This window comes from Nasonia vitripennis, chromosome 1, assembly GCF_009193385.2.
Source record: "Nasonia vitripennis strain AsymCx chromosome 1, Nvit_psr_1.1, whole genome shotgun sequence".
Taxonomy (NCBI): Eukaryota; Metazoa; Arthropoda; class Insecta; order Hymenoptera; family Pteromalidae; genus Nasonia; species Nasonia vitripennis.
In genome coordinates, this window is record NC_045757.1 from 13,343,143 (window position 1) to 13,361,865 (window position 18,723).

At 46.0% G+C, this 18,723-nt stretch overlaps 2 protein-coding genes across 4 annotated transcripts; both read right to left on the bottom strand.

Annotated features, from left to right (window-relative positions):
• Window positions 1-2,986: 2,986 nt before the first annotated feature.
• LOC100677876 lies at window positions 2,987-9,877 on the bottom strand. Of its 2 annotated transcripts, XM_003426960.5 has the most exons (6): window positions 9,747-9,877; window positions 7,638-7,834; window positions 6,998-7,315; window positions 6,784-6,840; window positions 6,174-6,362; window positions 2,987-5,356 (listed from the first exon to the last, which is right to left on the bottom strand). In XM_003426960.5, the coding sequence occupies exons 1-6, from the start codon at window positions 9,775-9,777 to the stop codon at window positions 5,042-5,044; spliced, it is 1,107 nt and encodes a 368-aa protein (XP_003427008.1). In that variant the 5' UTR covers window positions 9,778-9,877; the 3' UTR covers window positions 2,987-5,041. The 2 variants fall into 2 exon arrangements, with proteins under 2 accessions (XP_003427008.1, XP_008208848.1); XM_008210626.4 differs by lacking the exon at window positions 6,784-6,840.
• Window positions 9,878-13,994: 4,117 nt separating this feature from the next.
• Window positions 13,995-15,345, bottom strand: CPR20 (cuticular protein RR-1 family member 20). Of its 2 annotated transcripts, none has more exons than XM_008210589.4 (2): window positions 15,125-15,345; window positions 13,995-14,674 (listed from the first exon to the last, which is right to left on the bottom strand). In XM_008210589.4, exon 2 carries the CDS (start codon window positions 14,662-14,664, stop codon window positions 14,131-14,133), a length of 534 nt encoding a protein of 177 aa, XP_008208811.1. In that variant the 5' UTR covers window positions 14,665-14,674; window positions 15,125-15,345; the 3' UTR covers window positions 13,995-14,130. The 2 variants fall into 2 exon arrangements, with proteins under 2 accessions (XP_008208811.1, NP_001166258.1); NM_001172787.1 differs by having other exon boundaries at window positions 14,001-14,674; window positions 15,121-15,207.
• Between the last annotated feature and the right edge of the window lie 3,378 nt (window positions 15,346-18,723).

An 18,723-nucleotide genomic window follows, 5' to 3' on the forward strand; every position in this document is an offset into this window, starting at 1 on the left:
AAATAGAAGACTTTCGCTAAGTATACGCGATCGATTCGGACGGAATCGAGTATGAGGAAAAAATTAGTCCGCTAATCCCGGCTCGAGTTTGGATAAATAAATGAAACGTATCTCGCGAAGCGGATTGACGACAGCGGAATGCACTCAATCCGCTTGCCGCCAGCATCTTTATAGAAACAGCGAATTCGCAGCCGAATTCCCCGAGATCGCGCATTGATTAACATATTCTATCCGCTCCCTCTGTCTCTCGTCTATCTCTCCGGAAATTCTAGAAGTTCAGCCGATTATACAAATCCACCTAAACTCTATCCCTCGCTGGCTCTCGCGTTCGGAAGGTGCTCGACGCGCAGAAAAAAAGGCGATCCGAGGCTGGAAGGGATAAGAGGAGCGAACCCGAGCGCTTCTCGCATACTCGGCACGTTCTCGCTCTTTCTCTCTCGGGCGCAAAGAAAGCGATCGTCGTCGTTACGCCGCTGCTGCGCTGGCTCCCGCGCAAAAAGAGCACATGAAAGGGAGTGCCGGAAGAAAAGTTTCTGCAACTACGGGACTGCCTCATTTGAATCGAGTGATCTCGCTCTCCCTGCCCTTTCGGAGACCGGCGTGTGTACTACGCGATTTTCTTCCACACTCGCCTCTGTTCATAAATGTTTTACGCTCCTCGCGAAAAACATCAAGCTCGCCAAAATTTTCCCGGGGATGTACACGCAAGAGTGATTTCCGCGACTTTGAAGAGAGAGACCCCCCCCCCCCCGTGCGAGAGATAAATTTTTAAAGCGCGAAACTTTGTTATACGAGCGCAAGCTCCTCTTCTCGAGTCAGTTTGATGCGCGTGGGAGCTTTTGTTTTCTCGCCTTCCGATATCTCGGGACTGTTAAAACAACACTGCCCCGCACCGGTCGTTCGCGCCCGAGCGCTACCGAATTTCGTTCTCCGGATTTGAATTATCGAAGTCGTAAAACCCGTACGTTGCGAGCTCTCCCGGGTAAATATTGAATAACGCACTTCATTGTGAGCGAGAGAAAATATCGACGTTGCAGAGCTGCTGCTAATCTTAAAATATGATACTCGTTCATTCCCACGCAGCTCGTTCGAGCTTGCAAGCTCGATTTGGACGCGCTCTCGATAATGAATCTAATCCGCGAAACAGTTTCAAATGAGCCGAAAAACAAAGCGATGGCCGATACAGCGTAAAAATCCATCAAGTACACGCGCGCATAATGATTCGCCTCTTTCTCTCTCCCCCTCGAAATTACCCAATTCAACACAGAAGAGGGGTATAAAGAACGGGAACGCGAAAAAAAGCGAGGCAGCAGGATGAACGGTGCCGATCGTTTACTGGCGTCGCGACGACAAAAAGCCATCCTACATGTCGCGCGGAAAATCTATACACAGAAAGGGAGCGAGACAAAGGCGCGCGCGCAATGGAAAAATCAATTTACCCGCGATTTTCGCAGGCCATTTTCCTCTCTCCCTTTCGCTCTTTCTCCCGGAAAAATCCAGCACGACGACGACGATCAAAAGCCATTAATATCCTCTCCGGCTATCGGCTTCTCTCTTTATTTTTTAACAGCGGATGTGATATATACGGACACGAGCAGCGAGTACACGCGCGCGCATAGCGATGCATGGCAAAGCGAAGCCTTATTGAGAAAGCAATACAACACGCGCCCCGTGCTCTCCTATATAACCTCCTCCTCCTCCCCCTCTCTCTCTCTCTCTCTCTCTCTCTCTCTCTCTCTCTCTCTCTCTATCCTCTATCCTTCTTCTTCTGCTTCTCCTCCTCCTCTGTGCTTCTTCTTCCTCCTCGGCGCGCACAGCTCAGCTATCTCGGGAATGCCGATATACACGACGACGAACACGGCCTGACCTCGCCCTTTCGCTGCGCCGCCGAGAGGTCGTCGTCGTCGTCTTCGGCGTTTTTGCGCACTTTGTCGCGTTCTCGGCGACGGCAACGGCGAGCGTTGTTGTTTCTCGGTTGTGTTTCATTCTGTTGCTTTTTGGGATCAGAGGCGGATCGCCGTTTCGGGCGCGTTCGCTCACTTTATCTTTTTTTTCGAGATAGAGAGATTTCGCTTTGTGCTGCAGCGAGTGAGCGTTGAGGAGAGCGCGCGGCGATTGATTCTAGCGGGAAGAGATTTTGGTTTTCATACAAAACCTGGAAGAGAAATGGGTTTCCAGCGCGAACTGTGCGGAAAGATTTTTCACGGATTTTCAGGACGAAAATCGCACGAGATCTTAGGCGGAGTTTGTATAGTTTGCCGTAGATCGTTGTAATGGTTGTATAGCGGTAGTTGAATCGTGTTTTGTATGCAACGCAACAAATTTTTTTTTATCGTACGATTGATTATCGACATAAAAACGGAGTTTCATTCGACATCATATGCGATAGACGATTTTGTGCGAATTGATACTTTGTAATAGTCGAATCGTATACAATGAATCCTTTTGACGACCGTGATTATTGTTTATTTGTCCGGAGATGTAAGGCCGTGCAAATTCTGAATTGCGATGCCGCTATTCTCCGAAATAAATGTTCATAGTATAAGATTTAACGAAAAAATAAAAATTATTTTTCAATGTAATAAAATGTCGATGGCGTCGGGATTCAGAATTTGCACGGCAGTCGGTAATTCGTCAAGATTATTTACGTACGAAGATCCAGAATCGGTTAAACACACAAAAAAATTGTTTAAGCATTGGAAGCGACTTTAAATATCGTAAAATGTGAATTGAGCACATTACTGCCTAACAAGCAAAAATATCTTAACTCAACTATAGTCGTACTTCACCTCTAAAAAGATTTAAAAAAAAAAATTGCGCATGTAAATACGTTTATATTTATGTAATAGCTTGTGTGACTTTCGAAAAGAAAAGAAAAGCAAAGATGAGTAAAAGAATCTTTCTCGTTTCGATTGTACTTAAGATGAGCGGGTGTTTCCGCGTCTAAATTATTGATAAAAATTGTACTTTGTTAAAGCGTAAGGTCCGAACGTTCGTCTTGGGACGAACATTGTAATTTATTATTTATATACGGAGAAAAGGAAGAAAAGTCCGAGAATTGGAAGGTAGCACAGCGACGGCATAGCAGCGGGCGAATGTATAGCGTGTGCCATTTTTTCTTTCTGTAAATAACATTCCTCTTTGATCTATATGTGTATACATCCTCGTCGTTAATTATTTCGCTGCTAAGGTCTGAACTTATTTATTATTGTCCGTGCGTTCAGCGTTACATACACTTTGTAAGTACCGATATACATATGAATAGCAAGAAAAGGCAAAAGAATGTTATATATGAATAAATGATGAGGAAGGAAAGAAAAGACGATTCAGACAAAGAGTCGAGAGTCCGTCTGCATTGTGTTTGTTACAAAATAATTAGCGGAAGCAAGGGTCTTGAGTCTGTTTTACCGACAAATATGAGTTAATAAAAAACTGTACGAGTCGATTACTTGAAATAACCTTGTATTTATTTACCACAGATTTCCTATCACCTTGATTATTATTACCTTATCGCCTAAGCACATCATGAAAAGCGTTTTCGAACTGAAAGAATATCGACTTGCTTGGTATTTTTGAAATTGCAAAAAGACGATTCTAGTTACTGAAAACGAGCTCGCGTTATAAAGATAATCTAATATTTTTCTACCAAGAGCAGACCTCCATTATCATCCAACCCTCGAAGATCGTCGGTAAAACAGGACTTAACCTCGATTATCCTCATCCCCTTTATAAACATTATCAGTGTCTCGAATACGAAGGGGATCTCTTTCATGCCCCGGATAAACCGCGAAGAAATGTGTAAATACATATATCGACGATCAAAGTTTTCGCAAAGTGATCGCGTCAGTCTGTATGCATGTCTGCGTGTGTGATAAATCGCTCCGTAAAGGTGAGAGTGAGAGAGAGAGAGAGAGAGAGAGAGAGAGAGAGAGAGAGAGAGAGAGAGAGAGAGAAGGCGAGAGGATAGGGCGCGCGCGCCGAGCGCTTTATCGCGACGAGTTCTCGCGCCTGCCTCCCTCGCGATTGTAGAATTAAGCTCCGTTTTCTCGACTCCTCCGCGTACTTTTGGAGCATTGATAAGGCGCCCCGGGAGTGGAGGAGGAGGGTTATCATCCCCTCGGCCGGAGATGATATGCGATAAGCGGAGGAAGCGAGGGCGGCAAGCGTGAAAGATTACGGATGAGCGTTTTGCGAGCGAGCGAGTGAGAGCCAGAGATATCCTTGTGAATCGAGCTGCTCTTGCGGTTATGTTATATACATCTAGGATTCTAAATGCATTAAATTATATAAAAATAATATTATATATATAATTATATACATATAATATATATAGTTATATTTCAGCATTATTTTGTACATAATCGACGTTATCGACAGATATTCGGAAAATCATCAATAAATCTATATATATAAAAATTATAATTGCAATCATTACTTGCTCATTTCTTTTGGCAACAACCTTCCATTTTCATCCCGATGTTCCATTAAGATTGATCCTGTAGTGCTATACAAAAATAAGCATATTCCTACAGTAAAGTATGGTACCACTTGAATATCTTCGTTTTCTTACATTATAATTCGGAGTTACGAGTAATTTTCGTTGATTTTCGTTATTTGATTGAGGGACGAAATCGGATATTTATTATAACGTTCATACATTATTACTATAACTGTATTCTTAATATTATATATTTATAACGGAATATTTTTATTTCTTAACCGTTCCTTAAGTCTACAAGGTACGCAGAAGTTTCCTATATAAACACCTTATCAATTCCATCAAAAGCTACATCAGCATGGTAAAGCTTCTCCAAGCACTCAATGAGAAAAAAGCCGTCCACTCAAATACGAGCATATCGTCATCATCAACAACCTCGATCGCTATATCATCCGTTCTCCAGCCAAGAGGGAAAAAAGCACTGGTTCAGCGCATTCAAATGAAGCCATTTCATTAGCATCGGCGAGCGTGGCGCAAAAAAATCGCATAATACCCCTCAACATCGTCTAATAAACAAGGCCGCCGCCGCCGTCGTCTCGGCAATTACGCAGTCCTTGGCATAGTAGCCGAAGAAGAAGAAGAAAAAGAAGAAGCAGGTCGCGTGGCTCGGGCGCGTTTGACGAGCTCGGCCGACTCCTCGTCGTCGTCGACGTACTGATAGGCGTAGACCGAGGCAGAAGCCGGGTCGACGATCGAAATGGGCTGGGCCGTCTCGGCCGGGTCGATCGATGCGAGGGTCAGGCTGTAGTGCTCGTAGATGATCAGGTCCTCGCCGCGCTGCCGAGCGATCTGCAGCTCGTTGAACGTGTTCGAGGCGAAGTTCGTGTCCGAAACGTACATTGAGCTCTCCGACTGTACCTGCGGCGAGAGAAAAGTGCTTTCACAATTTACGAATCATACCGCTGCACCGCGTTCTTTGATTGCGAATAACGTTAATTAAAAAGATATTTCGAAACGGTGGCGCGGTCGCGTTGACAGTTCAATTGAAAGTTTTATGCATCAGTTGGTTAAACAAAATGTAAAAGCTCAAGTTAAATGTGTACTCGCGGCGCTAAAAAACGCAATCGTACAATAAAATCGCCGCGAGATCGTTGAGCGAGATTACATGTATTTGGGAGAGGATCACTCTCGTATAAATTAATACAACCGCTGATTCAATAATTCCGCGCATTGCTCGTTTGAAATTGCAAGTAAATAAATTCCGCACCGCTGAAACGAGGAGCTCTCTCGGCGCATTTGGAGCACAGAACGTATATATGTATGACAGAGGAAACGAGCTGGCCGAATGAAAGATGTATATATAGCGAGCAGCGTTTCAAACGAGATCCCGATGAATCTTTAATTGCGTTTCGCGATCTGAAAGACTCCGCGAAAGCTTCTTAAGTACTGAACTTGTCGAGCATTAAGCACTCGTCAAAGCTTTCGCGCGCAAAAAAGAAGAACCGCAGGTGTATACATCGTTCCTTTGCGCGCGTTACGCGACGCTCCGATAAGCGCTGAAAGAGCCCGTCGCGGTAAACTCTTTCGAACTGCAGGGAACCTAGTTTGAAAGTTAATTTTATTTTCGATCGGTAACTAAAATTGCCGAGTCTTCCAGGTAAACGTCGCCGCATCGAAATTCTCTTTCGAGGATGTTTTCGGCATATACAGCACGCACAGAGCGTTGTGAACTTACGATCCTGGCCTCCATGTCGGACGGGTCGGTGCGGAAGCCCTCCCTACTTCCAAAGAAGTAATCCGCTCGGAGGCTGCACTTGTTCACGTTGCGCCACTTCTCGAGCCTCATGGTCTCGCCCTTCCGTCGGCCGAGGCTCTCCAGTCCGCTCAGCTTGTAATCGTCCTCCCACGTGGCGTTGTTCCCAGGCTGCTCGCGCGTTACACACGCGTCACACACTTTTATATACTCGTATATATTATACATGCCTTGTATGATGTGATATAACAGTGCAGAGGGTGCTGAGATTATATACGCGACCCGACGATCCCGAGAGTCGTAGATTCGGGTCGCGAGTAGAGGAGAGATATTATGGGAGATATGAGAGGGCCTGGCTACGCTCTGATATGATACGGCTTGTGCGTTGGCGGTTAGTTCGGGTTAGAGCTTTGCGGCCGTGCGGGGGATTTCATGATTATATATGGGGTAATGGCCGGGTTTTAGGGAATACTCGACTCGAGACGAAGGCCTGCGGGTGGGGGGGGGGGGGGGTTTAACTATTACTTTTTCAAATCGCGCGATGTTGTGGCGTGCGAGAGATGATGATGCTCCGTTGATGGCATTTTCTTACCCTACAGCTGGGGATCAAGCAATTTGCGTAAAACGGTCCCTTCCGAAAGCTGTCTGTCTACAAAATTGCATGATTTTTTCTTTGTTATTAGTCCTGTCTGAATCAAAAGTTAGAGCGATTAATAAGAAGCGCAGGTTAATATAGCGAGCGTCTCGTTATCATGTCGCGCAATCTCTCGATATCAGGTAGAACGAGAAAAGTCAAAGGCCCTTACGAAATCCCCCGACGAGTTCTTGCTGATGTGGTAGACGGTGTCGCACTTGCCGATGATGGACTTCTCCATGTGCCTAAACTCGGGCTCTCGTTTCTTGGCTATATTGGCGCCGATATTGAGCTGATTGACGATCGCCCGAATCATGTTGAGATCGCCGGGACTGACGGTTCGGTTGACCAGGATCTTGCCGACGCCGTTGGGCGTAAAGGTGATCTCGAAGGCTTCCTCAGCGAGCTGGTACTCCGCGTGATCCTCCATTGTGTCGGGAAGTGGCTCACCCGGCACCGTCGGGTCCACGGTCGTCGAGGCGAAGCTCACCTGCGGAGATTAGAACCCAACGCGGGAGATTAGTCGAGATTTATGAGCGAGCTCGGGAGAAGAGCGACGAAGGACACGGCTGCTTGGTAACGAACTGGCTTGGAAAGTGGGAGGAAATATTGGGATCGATGAACGCATGACTGCAGTACGGAATGTGTGTACTCTAATTAATATTTCCCAAACGTTAAGCAGTCTGCTGCTAGACGGAAAACATTTTACGGCTGAAACAAAGCACACATCCTGTAGGGCACACGCGCTCAGCTTAGCCGCATCAGAACACGAGCTTACACGAAGACAATAGCGCGCTCCGAGAATGACTCACCGCCTTAGAATCGGTCATCCGACAGATGAGGGAGGCCGGCCCACGGAATCGGCACTTGAGCATAGCGCTCATGTCGAAGCGGGTGGATCGATCGGGCTCGTGAAGGCTCGAGTCGGAGACGGCCGTCGAGTTGACGCTGAAGCGGTAGCTGCTCTCGGCGGCGCCCTGGGGCCAGCCCGCGTCGCGTAGCTGCGCCGCTGCAACATATACGCATACACCGAATGCACAATAAGACCTGGATGCAGCTACGTGCATAATACGTACGCATACATATCTGTACGTATATAGCGCGTATAGTGTATACATATACACATGCATGCACATGCACGGGAAGATGCGCGGCTACTGCAGGTGGCGTGTGGAATGAGGAGCGAGGGGCGAATTGAATGGGAACAGTGCAGGGACTACAGCTCAAGTGCTATGCGCGCGTGCTGGACACGGGATGACCCGGAAGTACGGATTCGCGCTTGATGGCTCGCTCGAGATGCGGCCGAGTGGTCTCGATGGGGCTTTTCGCTTTGTTTCCATCATCGACGCGGCCTGGGAGTGACGACGATTTTTACTCTATAATTGTATTTTCAAGCCGCGCTGGCTGCTCGGCATACCACTTTTTATAATAAGAAAACTTTGAGGGCGATTATGATAATTTAACTCATCTCACCCCCTCGGAGGGCTCCTGGAATATAACCCTTTCAGACGCAACTTTGCCCCAAAGAAAAAAAGAATCCATCGAGCCGCGCGCTTCCGGCAATAATTCGCGCCCATCCTATCATCAGAGGAGGCTGAAACTTTCCGTCTACCTATAATACCGTATACGTATATATTATGTACACAACACAGCACAGCACGGACAGACAGACAGACAGACGGATACACCGCAGAGAGATCTTAGCTGCGGGCGCGGAGCGATTAGCGCGTAGTTCGAATTAGTCGCGCGTGCAGGGATGCGTACGTGAGCGGAAAGGGTTTGCCTCGACTGGACGACACTACGCGGGCTTTCTTTGAATGCGGGATTAGGAGCTGGACGGACGGACGGACGGAGAGAGCGAGAGACGGGGATTTTCTTACACACGCCAGCTTCGGGAGGAATTTAGCGTGAACGCGCGAGGCATGCGGGTCCTCTACTGCGGATTTAATTAGTTTTGCGGTCGGGGTTTTCGGACGGGCCGCGCTGTATATGGTCCGGCTTTTTTATCTCTAGCTTCCGAATAATTTGCTTCTTTGTTTTGCCATCGCGACGCGGAATTATTCCCGTAATGGACGGGATTATGTGATTCGTTGCAGTTGAATTATTTGACAGGGGCGAATTTTCACAATTAATAGAATCGTTGCTGCAGTCGGCTCCGCCAAATCCGATCGTAAAATGACAATGGGCTACTCTCTCTCTTTCTCTCTCTCTCTCTCTCTCTCTCTCTCTCTCTCTCTCTCTCTCTCTCTCCGCACGGATGCTTTGTACTTTGATTCATCGCGAGTTAATAAAATATTTAACGTTAAAGTTGGCACGGGGGAGATTCGAACAAAATCCAATTAACATTAATTATATATGGCAATATACGGGTTTTGAGCACGTAGCGGTATTTGCACCGTGGGATAACGTGGCTAATTGATTGGGCAAATTTTATTAATTAAAATCCACCGTATCCGAGCGATTTCATTGAATTTCGTATTGCTGCGATTCCACGTGTGAAATTTGAAGCGCGTTTGTTGTTCGAATGTGGATGACGTCGTCGAAATCGGTATCATCGCGTTTCTAGAAGAATACGGGCCATCGGTCACCAAGGTGAATTCGTTCGTTTGTAAGGCTGCGTCCACAATAAACCGTTTTGGCTCCGTATTCGGTACCGTTTGTGTGTATTAGTATATCTGTATATATATCTAACGTATAGGGGTGATTGTGGACACAGCCTGTATAGTTCCGCTCACGAGCAAGCTATTCGCCCGAATGAAACAAACACCGTTGCGCCTCAGTACACGACATTTGTAAAATATGATTTCGCTCATTCGTTTGTCAAAATGATAATGGACCCGACAAGTGGGAGCAACGGCACAATCACATCACACACGCCCGTACATTTCCAACAAACAAACTGCACACAAAACAATACCGACCCAAGAAGAACGGCACCAGAATCACAATCATCGCGTCGGTTCAGTATCCCACAATCAACACGCACCACGCACTCGGCTGCAGGCAGAACTACCTTCTGCTCCTGCCTCGCGTGGCCATACCTATATATAAAGCACGAAGCAGCGGCGCATTACGGCCGATTTGCGCGCTGCCTACTGCTGTGCAGTAGTAGCGTACGGCACAAGTGATTTAACCCTCCCTCCTTATTATATTGTTGAAATCGCGAAGCAAGGTCGCGCGGGCCTAGATACATGATTTAAGCGCCTCTGCTCGCACGCTCGCGAAAGCTCGATGGACTCTTGACTTTGCCGATGGCGCAAGGCTGATGCCGCGACTTCCCCGTGCGCTGCGCGCTGTTTTGGGGAATTCCGCGACAAATCGTTTCGGAGGATTAGAGTTGTTTATTTACACCGAGGCGCATTTCACGCGGGTGCACGTGAAGCACACGGGCAGTCTGCGCTGTGCATTGATGCATATCCTCCTTGGAAGCGCCAAAGCCGTCGATGCAGCCTGCATATAATTGAATAGCGTAATTGATGAGGCGCTTGTTCGGGCGCTTATCACGATTTAGTGATCCCGGAACTCGCTCGCTAAATTGCGCGCTCGAGTCTCGGAAGTAATAATCTCTCCGGTGGCGTCTCTTCGACGCTGCAAACACATTGTATACACTCCTTTTTATCGAGCAAACAGCGAGCTTCCGCTCGGTTTCTCGCTGCGATAGATATCCCCTATATGTGTCCTCGAGCTGCGTACACTGAGAGAAAAGAATCTTTGACACAAAGGAGAATTCTTAACTGTTAAGAAAATTGGATTAAAATATGGAGAAATCCAAGCGTCTTAACAGTTAGGTTTTCAGATTTTTTAATTTTTATAACTTTCTTTCCATCGGCGTAAAATCACTAGCACTTTATAATTACTTGTTTTCACTTCTTATTATCATTTAGTATCACTCTGAGACTATTCGATGTTGAAAGATTCTTTGTTTTTGCAAAATATATTCGAATGATAGCACGATAGGTATCATACGAATATAACCTTACATATAACCCCGCTTTTCTCTGTGCATGAAACTATCACAAAAGTATTTATGCATACAGAATCTTTGACTTCATCGAACAAGCCCTACGATATTTTAAATGTTGTGCATCAATATGCTTTCTTCCAGGTACGTAAAAAAAGCATATCACGCGTGAAATAGTATAAACGCATGTACGGGTCTCCGATTGCAGCCGACATGTTTCGACGCCTCGCGTAGTCGCGCTGTTGCTGCACTCGGTCGATAAGTTTTTACCGACAGTGCGCCACAATCGCTCAAAAATTCCTAAATCCTTAATAGTTAAGAATTCTTCTCTTACTATGAAGAAATTTTCGTTTGCAACAAATACACGAAAAATAAGCTGTGGTTTGTTTGCGACAAGGATTCTTTTCTCTCAGTGAAGCACACCAAGAGAGCGCTTATTTTATCGTCCAATTAATGCAGGCATCTAGAAAAATTGTTTGAGTTCGAGCTAAGCTTCATGCGGCATTTTATCTGCTTTCCGCGCCGCGTTACCCTCACAAGAGTATAGGGCGGAGGACTTTTACGGCGACGTTAACGCACGAATAACGTCGGATTAATTCTATTAATGTTCGAAAAACGCGGTTATTTAGCTCGAGACTTTTCGCTAATTCGCTGCTCATCGAGAGAACCCAGTCGCGCACGCAAAGCGATGTCCTTCTCGAAAGCGAATCCCTCACGCGATCGGCTCTCAGGGTCCGCTAAATAGCGTCTGGCTTTTTCGTATTTTTGCGAGAATCGTCCGCTTGAAAGCAGCAGCGTTAAACGCGAGAGATTGAATTCTCCTTCAGCTCCTTTAAGTGTCATCAACTACTTTACTCGAAAACGTTGTAGTAATTTTCACGCTGCCGTCGTCGCTTACACTTCCTCCTTCTCTTATTTTTTTTCTCTCCCCTTTGCGCTGCTCCCTCTTGTGAAAAGGAGCCGCGAGCCGTAAACTGGCTGCACCTCTTTAAGATGTTAACGGGCTCGTTAAGTCGAATTTTCGAAAAAGGATTCCCCGCAAGTCTTTTTATTACTATTGCGTTTCCCTCTCTCTCTCTCTCTCTCTCTCTCTCTCTCTCTCTCTCGGTGCTTGCTTCAGCAAAGCAATTTCCCTTCTTTTCACTCAGCGCGTATATTTGAGGGAGAGAGAGAAGCGACTGAGGATCCTCGAAATGAAGTGACGCCCTTTGAAACGCGCCGCCGCGAGCGGCATCGGGAAACTGGGAAGGAGAACGAGCCGGTCTCGGACTTGCGCGAGCTTTAAAAATGCGTTTGAGAGTGCCTCGGCTCCTCTCTCTCTCTCTCTCTCTCTCTCTCTCTCTCTATCTCTCTCTCTCTCTCTCTCTTGCGGGGAGGAAAAGTGCTCGGATTGTGTCAGACGGTTAAGGCTGCTGAAATTGCGGAATGAGCTGAAATGCGGTTAGAGAGAATTAATGAAGCGACTTGACGCGGGGTTCAATTGTATAGCCATGCTTTTGCTTTGTTTCGCAAATGTTTCTAGTTTCGAGAGTTGCTGCGCATTCTTTTTCGCGAAAAACTCGACGGTATTCGAAATTCCCTCGCGAACTTATAGTTGAGAGGGCACTAAAAAGCTTCTCTGTATAAGCGCGCGCTTCAACTTCAAAGGAACTTTTCTATCGCGCTGAGTCTATCGGACCGCCCTGATTAATGAGAGAGGCACTTAACTTTTCATTTATCTTCTTCGGTCTATCGTTCTTCATCAAAGGCGAGCACTTTATTAGGGAATTCTCAATTATGCGTCGGGAAAATTGATTTCCCGCGCTTTTTTCAAACGAGCGCATTCTTCGTTTTTGGAAAAATGTTTTCACGAAGTATTCCCTTTTAGCTTCAATGGCATTGCCCTTGTCCACACATTTACCGTGTGAAAGTGCTTGAAGATGCTTTGCGTAGAAGAGATCTACATTACCGGCAAAGATGCGCGCGAGTTATCGTTCGATGGTATGAATTAATGAGCCGTTACCATGCAATGCTCCGCGAGATGCCGATTTACAGTTTGGCGCTGTAGATTCCGTTAATATATTAAATGATGTATACCAGATATCGTATGTTGGAGTGGAGTTGCAGTCGCGTGCTTCGGCTGTACGTAATTTTTTGACAAACGCGCTGTTTTCATTAAGACTGAATTTCCTGATTTTTGTGTTTTAATAAATCCGTTTTTTGTTTTGCGAAGGAATAGCTTCATCGAACGATAGATTGCAAGCGCAAAAATTCTTCGGAATGCAAGATTCTAACACAAAGTTGAAAATCATAGAAAAGCTTGTGTTATTAAAAGAGAAGATTTAAATGCTATTTTTGCAAGAGCGTTAAATTAGTCAGATTCGTCGATAATAATTCCGTAAGTTATGAAATTCAAAGTCGTTACACAACGACAAGAAGCTCAAAGCGAAATTGCAACTTGTTTTTCATTTTTTCAAACAACCCGTATATAGAAATCCTACTACTGGAACAGCGTCTTCGCGAAATATGAAAAGCCGCAGCACCAACAATATTCGTAGTCGTCCGTGACGCAAAACGATTTATTTACGCATATATAGTATAAGAATACGTATATGCGGGAGAAAAATTTAAATGCGCCGTGCGGCGACGGAGCGCGCAGAGCATTAGCATACTGAAAATGCAATAAAATGTAGTTTTAGACACAACAAACATCTTTATACTCGAGAAATCCGCAGATGAGGTGACGCGTGTATCGGGGTATATCTATGCATACACGAAGTCGATGTTACACGCGCTCCTATACGAATTTTGCAGGTAATATTGCCTCACTTTAGCTTGGAACTCGAGAGTCTGCAGACGAGTAAGTACGTGTATGGGATTTAAACACCACTTTTCTGCTCGAAACGATCGAAGAAAATTCGAGGATTCGTAATTTAACACGTTTGAGTTTCGCGTATATGGGCATACGTTATTATTATTATAACTAAATCGCCGAGTCATTTTCGATTAATTTTCCAGGAATAAACGTATACAGGTACAATTTCTGCTATCTATTATTAAAACTGTGAAGCACTTTGTATTTTATTTCAATTTCAATCAGTTCATTGATCATTGAATTCGCCATGCATATGTTTTTCATAAAAACGAAGTTTGCTAATTGTTTCTGCGTCATCCATCTCCTGCAGTGTGCTGGGATTTACGAAGGTGTGGGTAAGAAAAATCAACTCAGTGCATTATGAAAAAGTATCTTTTATTATAATCACAATTCGAATTGACCAATCGACACAAAAACGTATCTCCAGCTCTGATGGCACAGTAATTGATCCTTTGACAGTTAGGTCAATCATCCTCGAATCCGTCCCTCCTCAGAATCTCCTTCCAGGTGCAGGGGGTCTGCGTTGTTGCAGATTAGGCTGAGGCCTGGCCGCGCCAGCACCGTCGTCCTCATTGTACTGTCCTTCCTCGGGTGTGCTCAGTTTGCTGGGGTTCGCGGCGATCCAGTCGAGGGCCCTCTGGATTAGAAGAGGGATCTCGGGTGCGGGTGGAGCCGTGGGAAGGTGGTCGCCCTGGAAGATGGCTCCGTTCTCGTCAGCTTGCCAGGTGATGCTCACGCGCTCGCCCTCGTTCGTCGTCCAGCTGGCCGAGCCTTGTACCTGCTCCGCCACTTCGTTGCCCAGGTTCTTCGGCGAGCCCTGCTCCTCGAAGGTGATGCCGTTGGCCGTCTCCCACTTGGTGTAGAACGTACCGTCCGGACTGATGTCCGAAACCTGGTTGAGGATGTCGCTGGGACCACCGGCTGCTCCACCGGCGTTACCAGCTGGACTCGGGATCGGACGGTTGAAGCGCTGGCCGATGGCCGAGTGCAGTAGGCAGACGGTGATAACCACGCGGAGAAACATCTTCAGTGATCTGCGAGGTATGATGAGTCATTATTAATTCATTCGAGTCCAAGTAGACGGAAGCGAAGACACTGCGCGGAAGAGTTAAAATATGCATCGTGCTGCAGCACTCAACGCGGTGGTCGCGCTAATTCGCATCTTCTTTACGAGAGATAATAAAATCGCCTTTTTATACCGACAAAATGAAAAATCCATAAAAGCTTTTATCCGCGAGACACCAATTTATCTGGCTTGATTCCTTACACATTCGAGTTTTGTCGAAGAACTGACAAAAAAAAAAAAAATTATTCGTAAACACGACCGATCGCGCACTCGCGTTTCCGTCAAGCCCATCTCTTGGGAGCGAAAAAATATAAAGAACGACTATACAGCCCATATAACAGAAGAGCGAATCAACGAGCCCATCTGAAACTCTTCCCCGGCAATTTCCCTAAAAAAACCGGCTCGGTCTCTTACCTACTCTACAAACAGGCTCTGCTGAACTTATAACACACACTGCAGCAGCGATAACCGATCGGCAACCCGTTCGCAAGCTCGCTCGGCGGTGCACAGCTCTCGGAGCCTCTCTGCTTTTCAGCTTTTATACAGGGGGATATCGCTCCCTCCGACACTTTCGTTTCTCATCTCTCTTCGACGCAGCCGAGTGTTGCATCAATGCGCATAAGAGAGTAACGCCCCGCGTCGTCGTCAAATTCTATGTGCGGCAATTGCGCTGTAAACATGGAAAGGTGCCTCGATACCCACCTCTTGCTGCCGCTGCTGCTGTTGCCGCGCTTTTTTTCTCTCGAGTCGGCGCGCGCGCTGCAGCGACGCCTTTTTCCTCGGGCAACCGAGTGAACTCCACGCGCGCGCGAAATTATGATGCGCCGAGATTACGATGATGCCATGTATACGTGTGTGAGCAGCGCCTACCGACCAGATGGCCGATTGCGTAAGTGGGAGTATGTGTGAGCGTACGAGCGGGTCTACTTCGAAAGTGCAACGAGATGAAGCGACTCTCCTGCGGGGCTTTCGAGGTTCTGACTTTTAGAGAGATGCTATTTTTTCGGGCAACCGCGGCGATTCGTGCGCCGATTAGGACTGTGGCGGGTGCATTGTTTGGATTCTTGGAAGAGTAGGACGTTACGAGAACGTTTGAGGTCTTTCTTTTTGGTGATTCGTCGAGATGCGACGGTTTAATTTATATTTATTCAGTGAGACTTCACTGGAGTGGAGCTTGGATTACCGTCGTTAGCTGTAATAAAATATGCAAATGCGTTGTTATGTATGATATTTTATCCGTTTACGATAAGCGCTTCTCATGTTGTATTGACAAGTAGATCACGGTCGAATCCATCGGCTCATTACCGTTTATGGATTTTCAAAGTGCTCGACTTTTTATGAAGCGTTTGAGAAGCTTATTTACGAATCGTAATTTTTTTATCTCGACCGCAACAATTAGATCAAACCTTGATGCGATGAATCAGAAATCGCACTTATCTTCTATTCTTGTCACATTGAAGAGTCATCAATTTTCATTTGGCGTATACACAATAGCAGCGTGATCTTCTCTTGCGCCGCGCTTCGATTGAATTTCAATATTAATAATCTCGTCAAACATACTTGCATCTTGATTGATTTAAATCTACAGACTTCGTAAGTACGTATGCATTGAAAAACGCTAAATAATTCATCGAAAAGACAATAAAATTGTTCAATCGGGTAATAATATTTAACTGCCGGTACTGACGATGAATCACCCACACGAGTGTGGTAATATCTTCATAATAACGAAGTTTTCCAAGCATTGACGGATCATCGCTTGAAAAATCGCAAGTCGAGTACATATAACTTCGACTTCGAACTTTCATTACTACTTTCTAGATAGATTCATTAATAGCATAATCCGTAAAAGTCAGAGTGCAATTTACACAATCACTCGAAACTGGAAAAAGCCAAAGAAGTCTTTCGCGCAATGTTGAAACATTAATAATATACCAGATCTAAGAAAACTTCTGGAAAATACACTTCGTACGGTCAGTGCTGCACACAGCGAGCCAGAGAGAGAAAGAACCAATTTCCAGCGCATCATCCATCCGCAATAAAATGCCATTTATTAACCCCATAAAACCTGACGATTTATATTTTCGTTGACACACGCGCGCGCGCGCGCGCCTGCATGATACGTCGATTACGTCGTCGCGCTAACATTTCGCTATTGCACTTTCTTCTATGTCGGCGAGGTTCGCTCGGGGGCAGCCCATGCGCTAATAAGGTTCGAAATGATCTTATTAATGCACTGCTCGCTGCATATACAGTTTACGTAAGTCCTAATGTCGAAAGGTCGTCGAGAGACGCAGTGAGTACAGGTCTTTTTTTCTCGAGTTTCGAAGAACGAGAGGCTTTGTTCGTGCGTAAGCGTATTTTTTCTCGGGTTTTATTACGCGCTTCGTTTTACGGGCGGATCAGGGGGATGACGGCGCGCGCAGCGTGAAACGGAAAGAATTCGAGCAAAAAAAGAGCGATTGGATCGTCGAGCTTTAATGCCATTTTAATTTCGCCGAAATATACAGGTAATGAATTTCAGTCTCTGACGGGTTAGTGCTTTGCTGTGTAACAGCTAATTGACGGTACTATGAAATACCTTTATCGCTCTTTAAAAATTATGTAAACTTTTATGATACTGACAGGGAGAGCAATGTGGCTCATTTTTCAACCAGGAAAGAATAATTACAATGGAAGACTTGCAAATTACTTCACTAGTTCGTGTTAAAAATAAATTAAAAATTATCAAAAATCATACGCTGCAATAACACTCAAATTAAATATTCGAAATGGATCGATTTCCAAACGAGTGTTTTTCATCGAATGATTAGAGGAATCTTGCCAATGGTACATTTGCATGTAAATCCCGTCGATCGAGTACTCCTCGGGCTTTTCAATATCGAAACACTTAGAAACACTTATAATATTTTATTCTAATTGTAATGTAGACTCCTCTTCGCCGCAGTCCTTTCTAATAATCGACTGACGGCGATAGGGTCGGTGAGTTATTCCATCAATTTTTTCACGACTCCGGCGGCGTTCGCTCGTTCGGCATACGCTCTCGCGAATCGCACGACTAATAAGAAATCGATGCTTATTACTCTCGCACTTGAGCGTCGGAGCGCGCGCAGTGGCGTCACAAATTCGTGTTATTTCACTGCCGCCGAAACACGCATCAGCAGCAGCGGCAGCGGCAGTAGGCCTGTTATTTACCGAGCTTTGGACTACCGTCGAATGCTCTGCTTAATCACAGAGATTCCGTTTGTCGAATTCCAATTTAGCCGCTTCATTTGGGGACTGACACTCCATACTTCTCGCGTTATGCGCACCCATCTCTCTTTCTCTCTGATCCAATCGCAGCAGCACAATCCGCGCATGGAGATTAGTCCGCAGAAAACTTTCAGCGAATTCAATTTTTCCATCTCGCGGCGGCACAATCACCCGTGCAACGCGATAATGCGATGTGCACATCAGCGGCTCGTCGGCAACCTTGACAAAAGAAAAGCCGTCGTCGGCGCTCCTCCTCCGCATTCTTTCGGATGCGCAACACATACAGTCAAGCTCTAATCCGCGCGAATGTATACAGCGCTCGGTAATCGATCGTCGCTCGATTTCCTCCGCCCTTCCATTATCCTGTACATATCCACGGACGTATAATGGCCCTGCAGTGTAAATATAAAGCTGCAGCTCACGCGCGTCCGCCGGCGCGTCAGTTCTGCGGCGCTTCCCTCGACGGCTCAAACAACGCGTGTACGTATATACGTATACGTTTTGTTATTTCAGCCAGGCCCGTTGCGAGCACAGCAGAGCGAGTCTCGCCGCTAAAAGCGAATTACCCACGATTGCGGAACGTGTAATCGCATGGAAATGCGATCGACGCTGATGAGAAAAGATCACTTTTGAAGCGCGCCCGCGTGCGAGCGTGCTCGCGGATTTAATCGGATTAGTATATGCGTGATTATTGCGCGAGTAGAGCGCGAGCGTTATTTTGTTAGGATTTAGCGGACAGATCCGTCGAGAGAGAGAGAGAGAGAG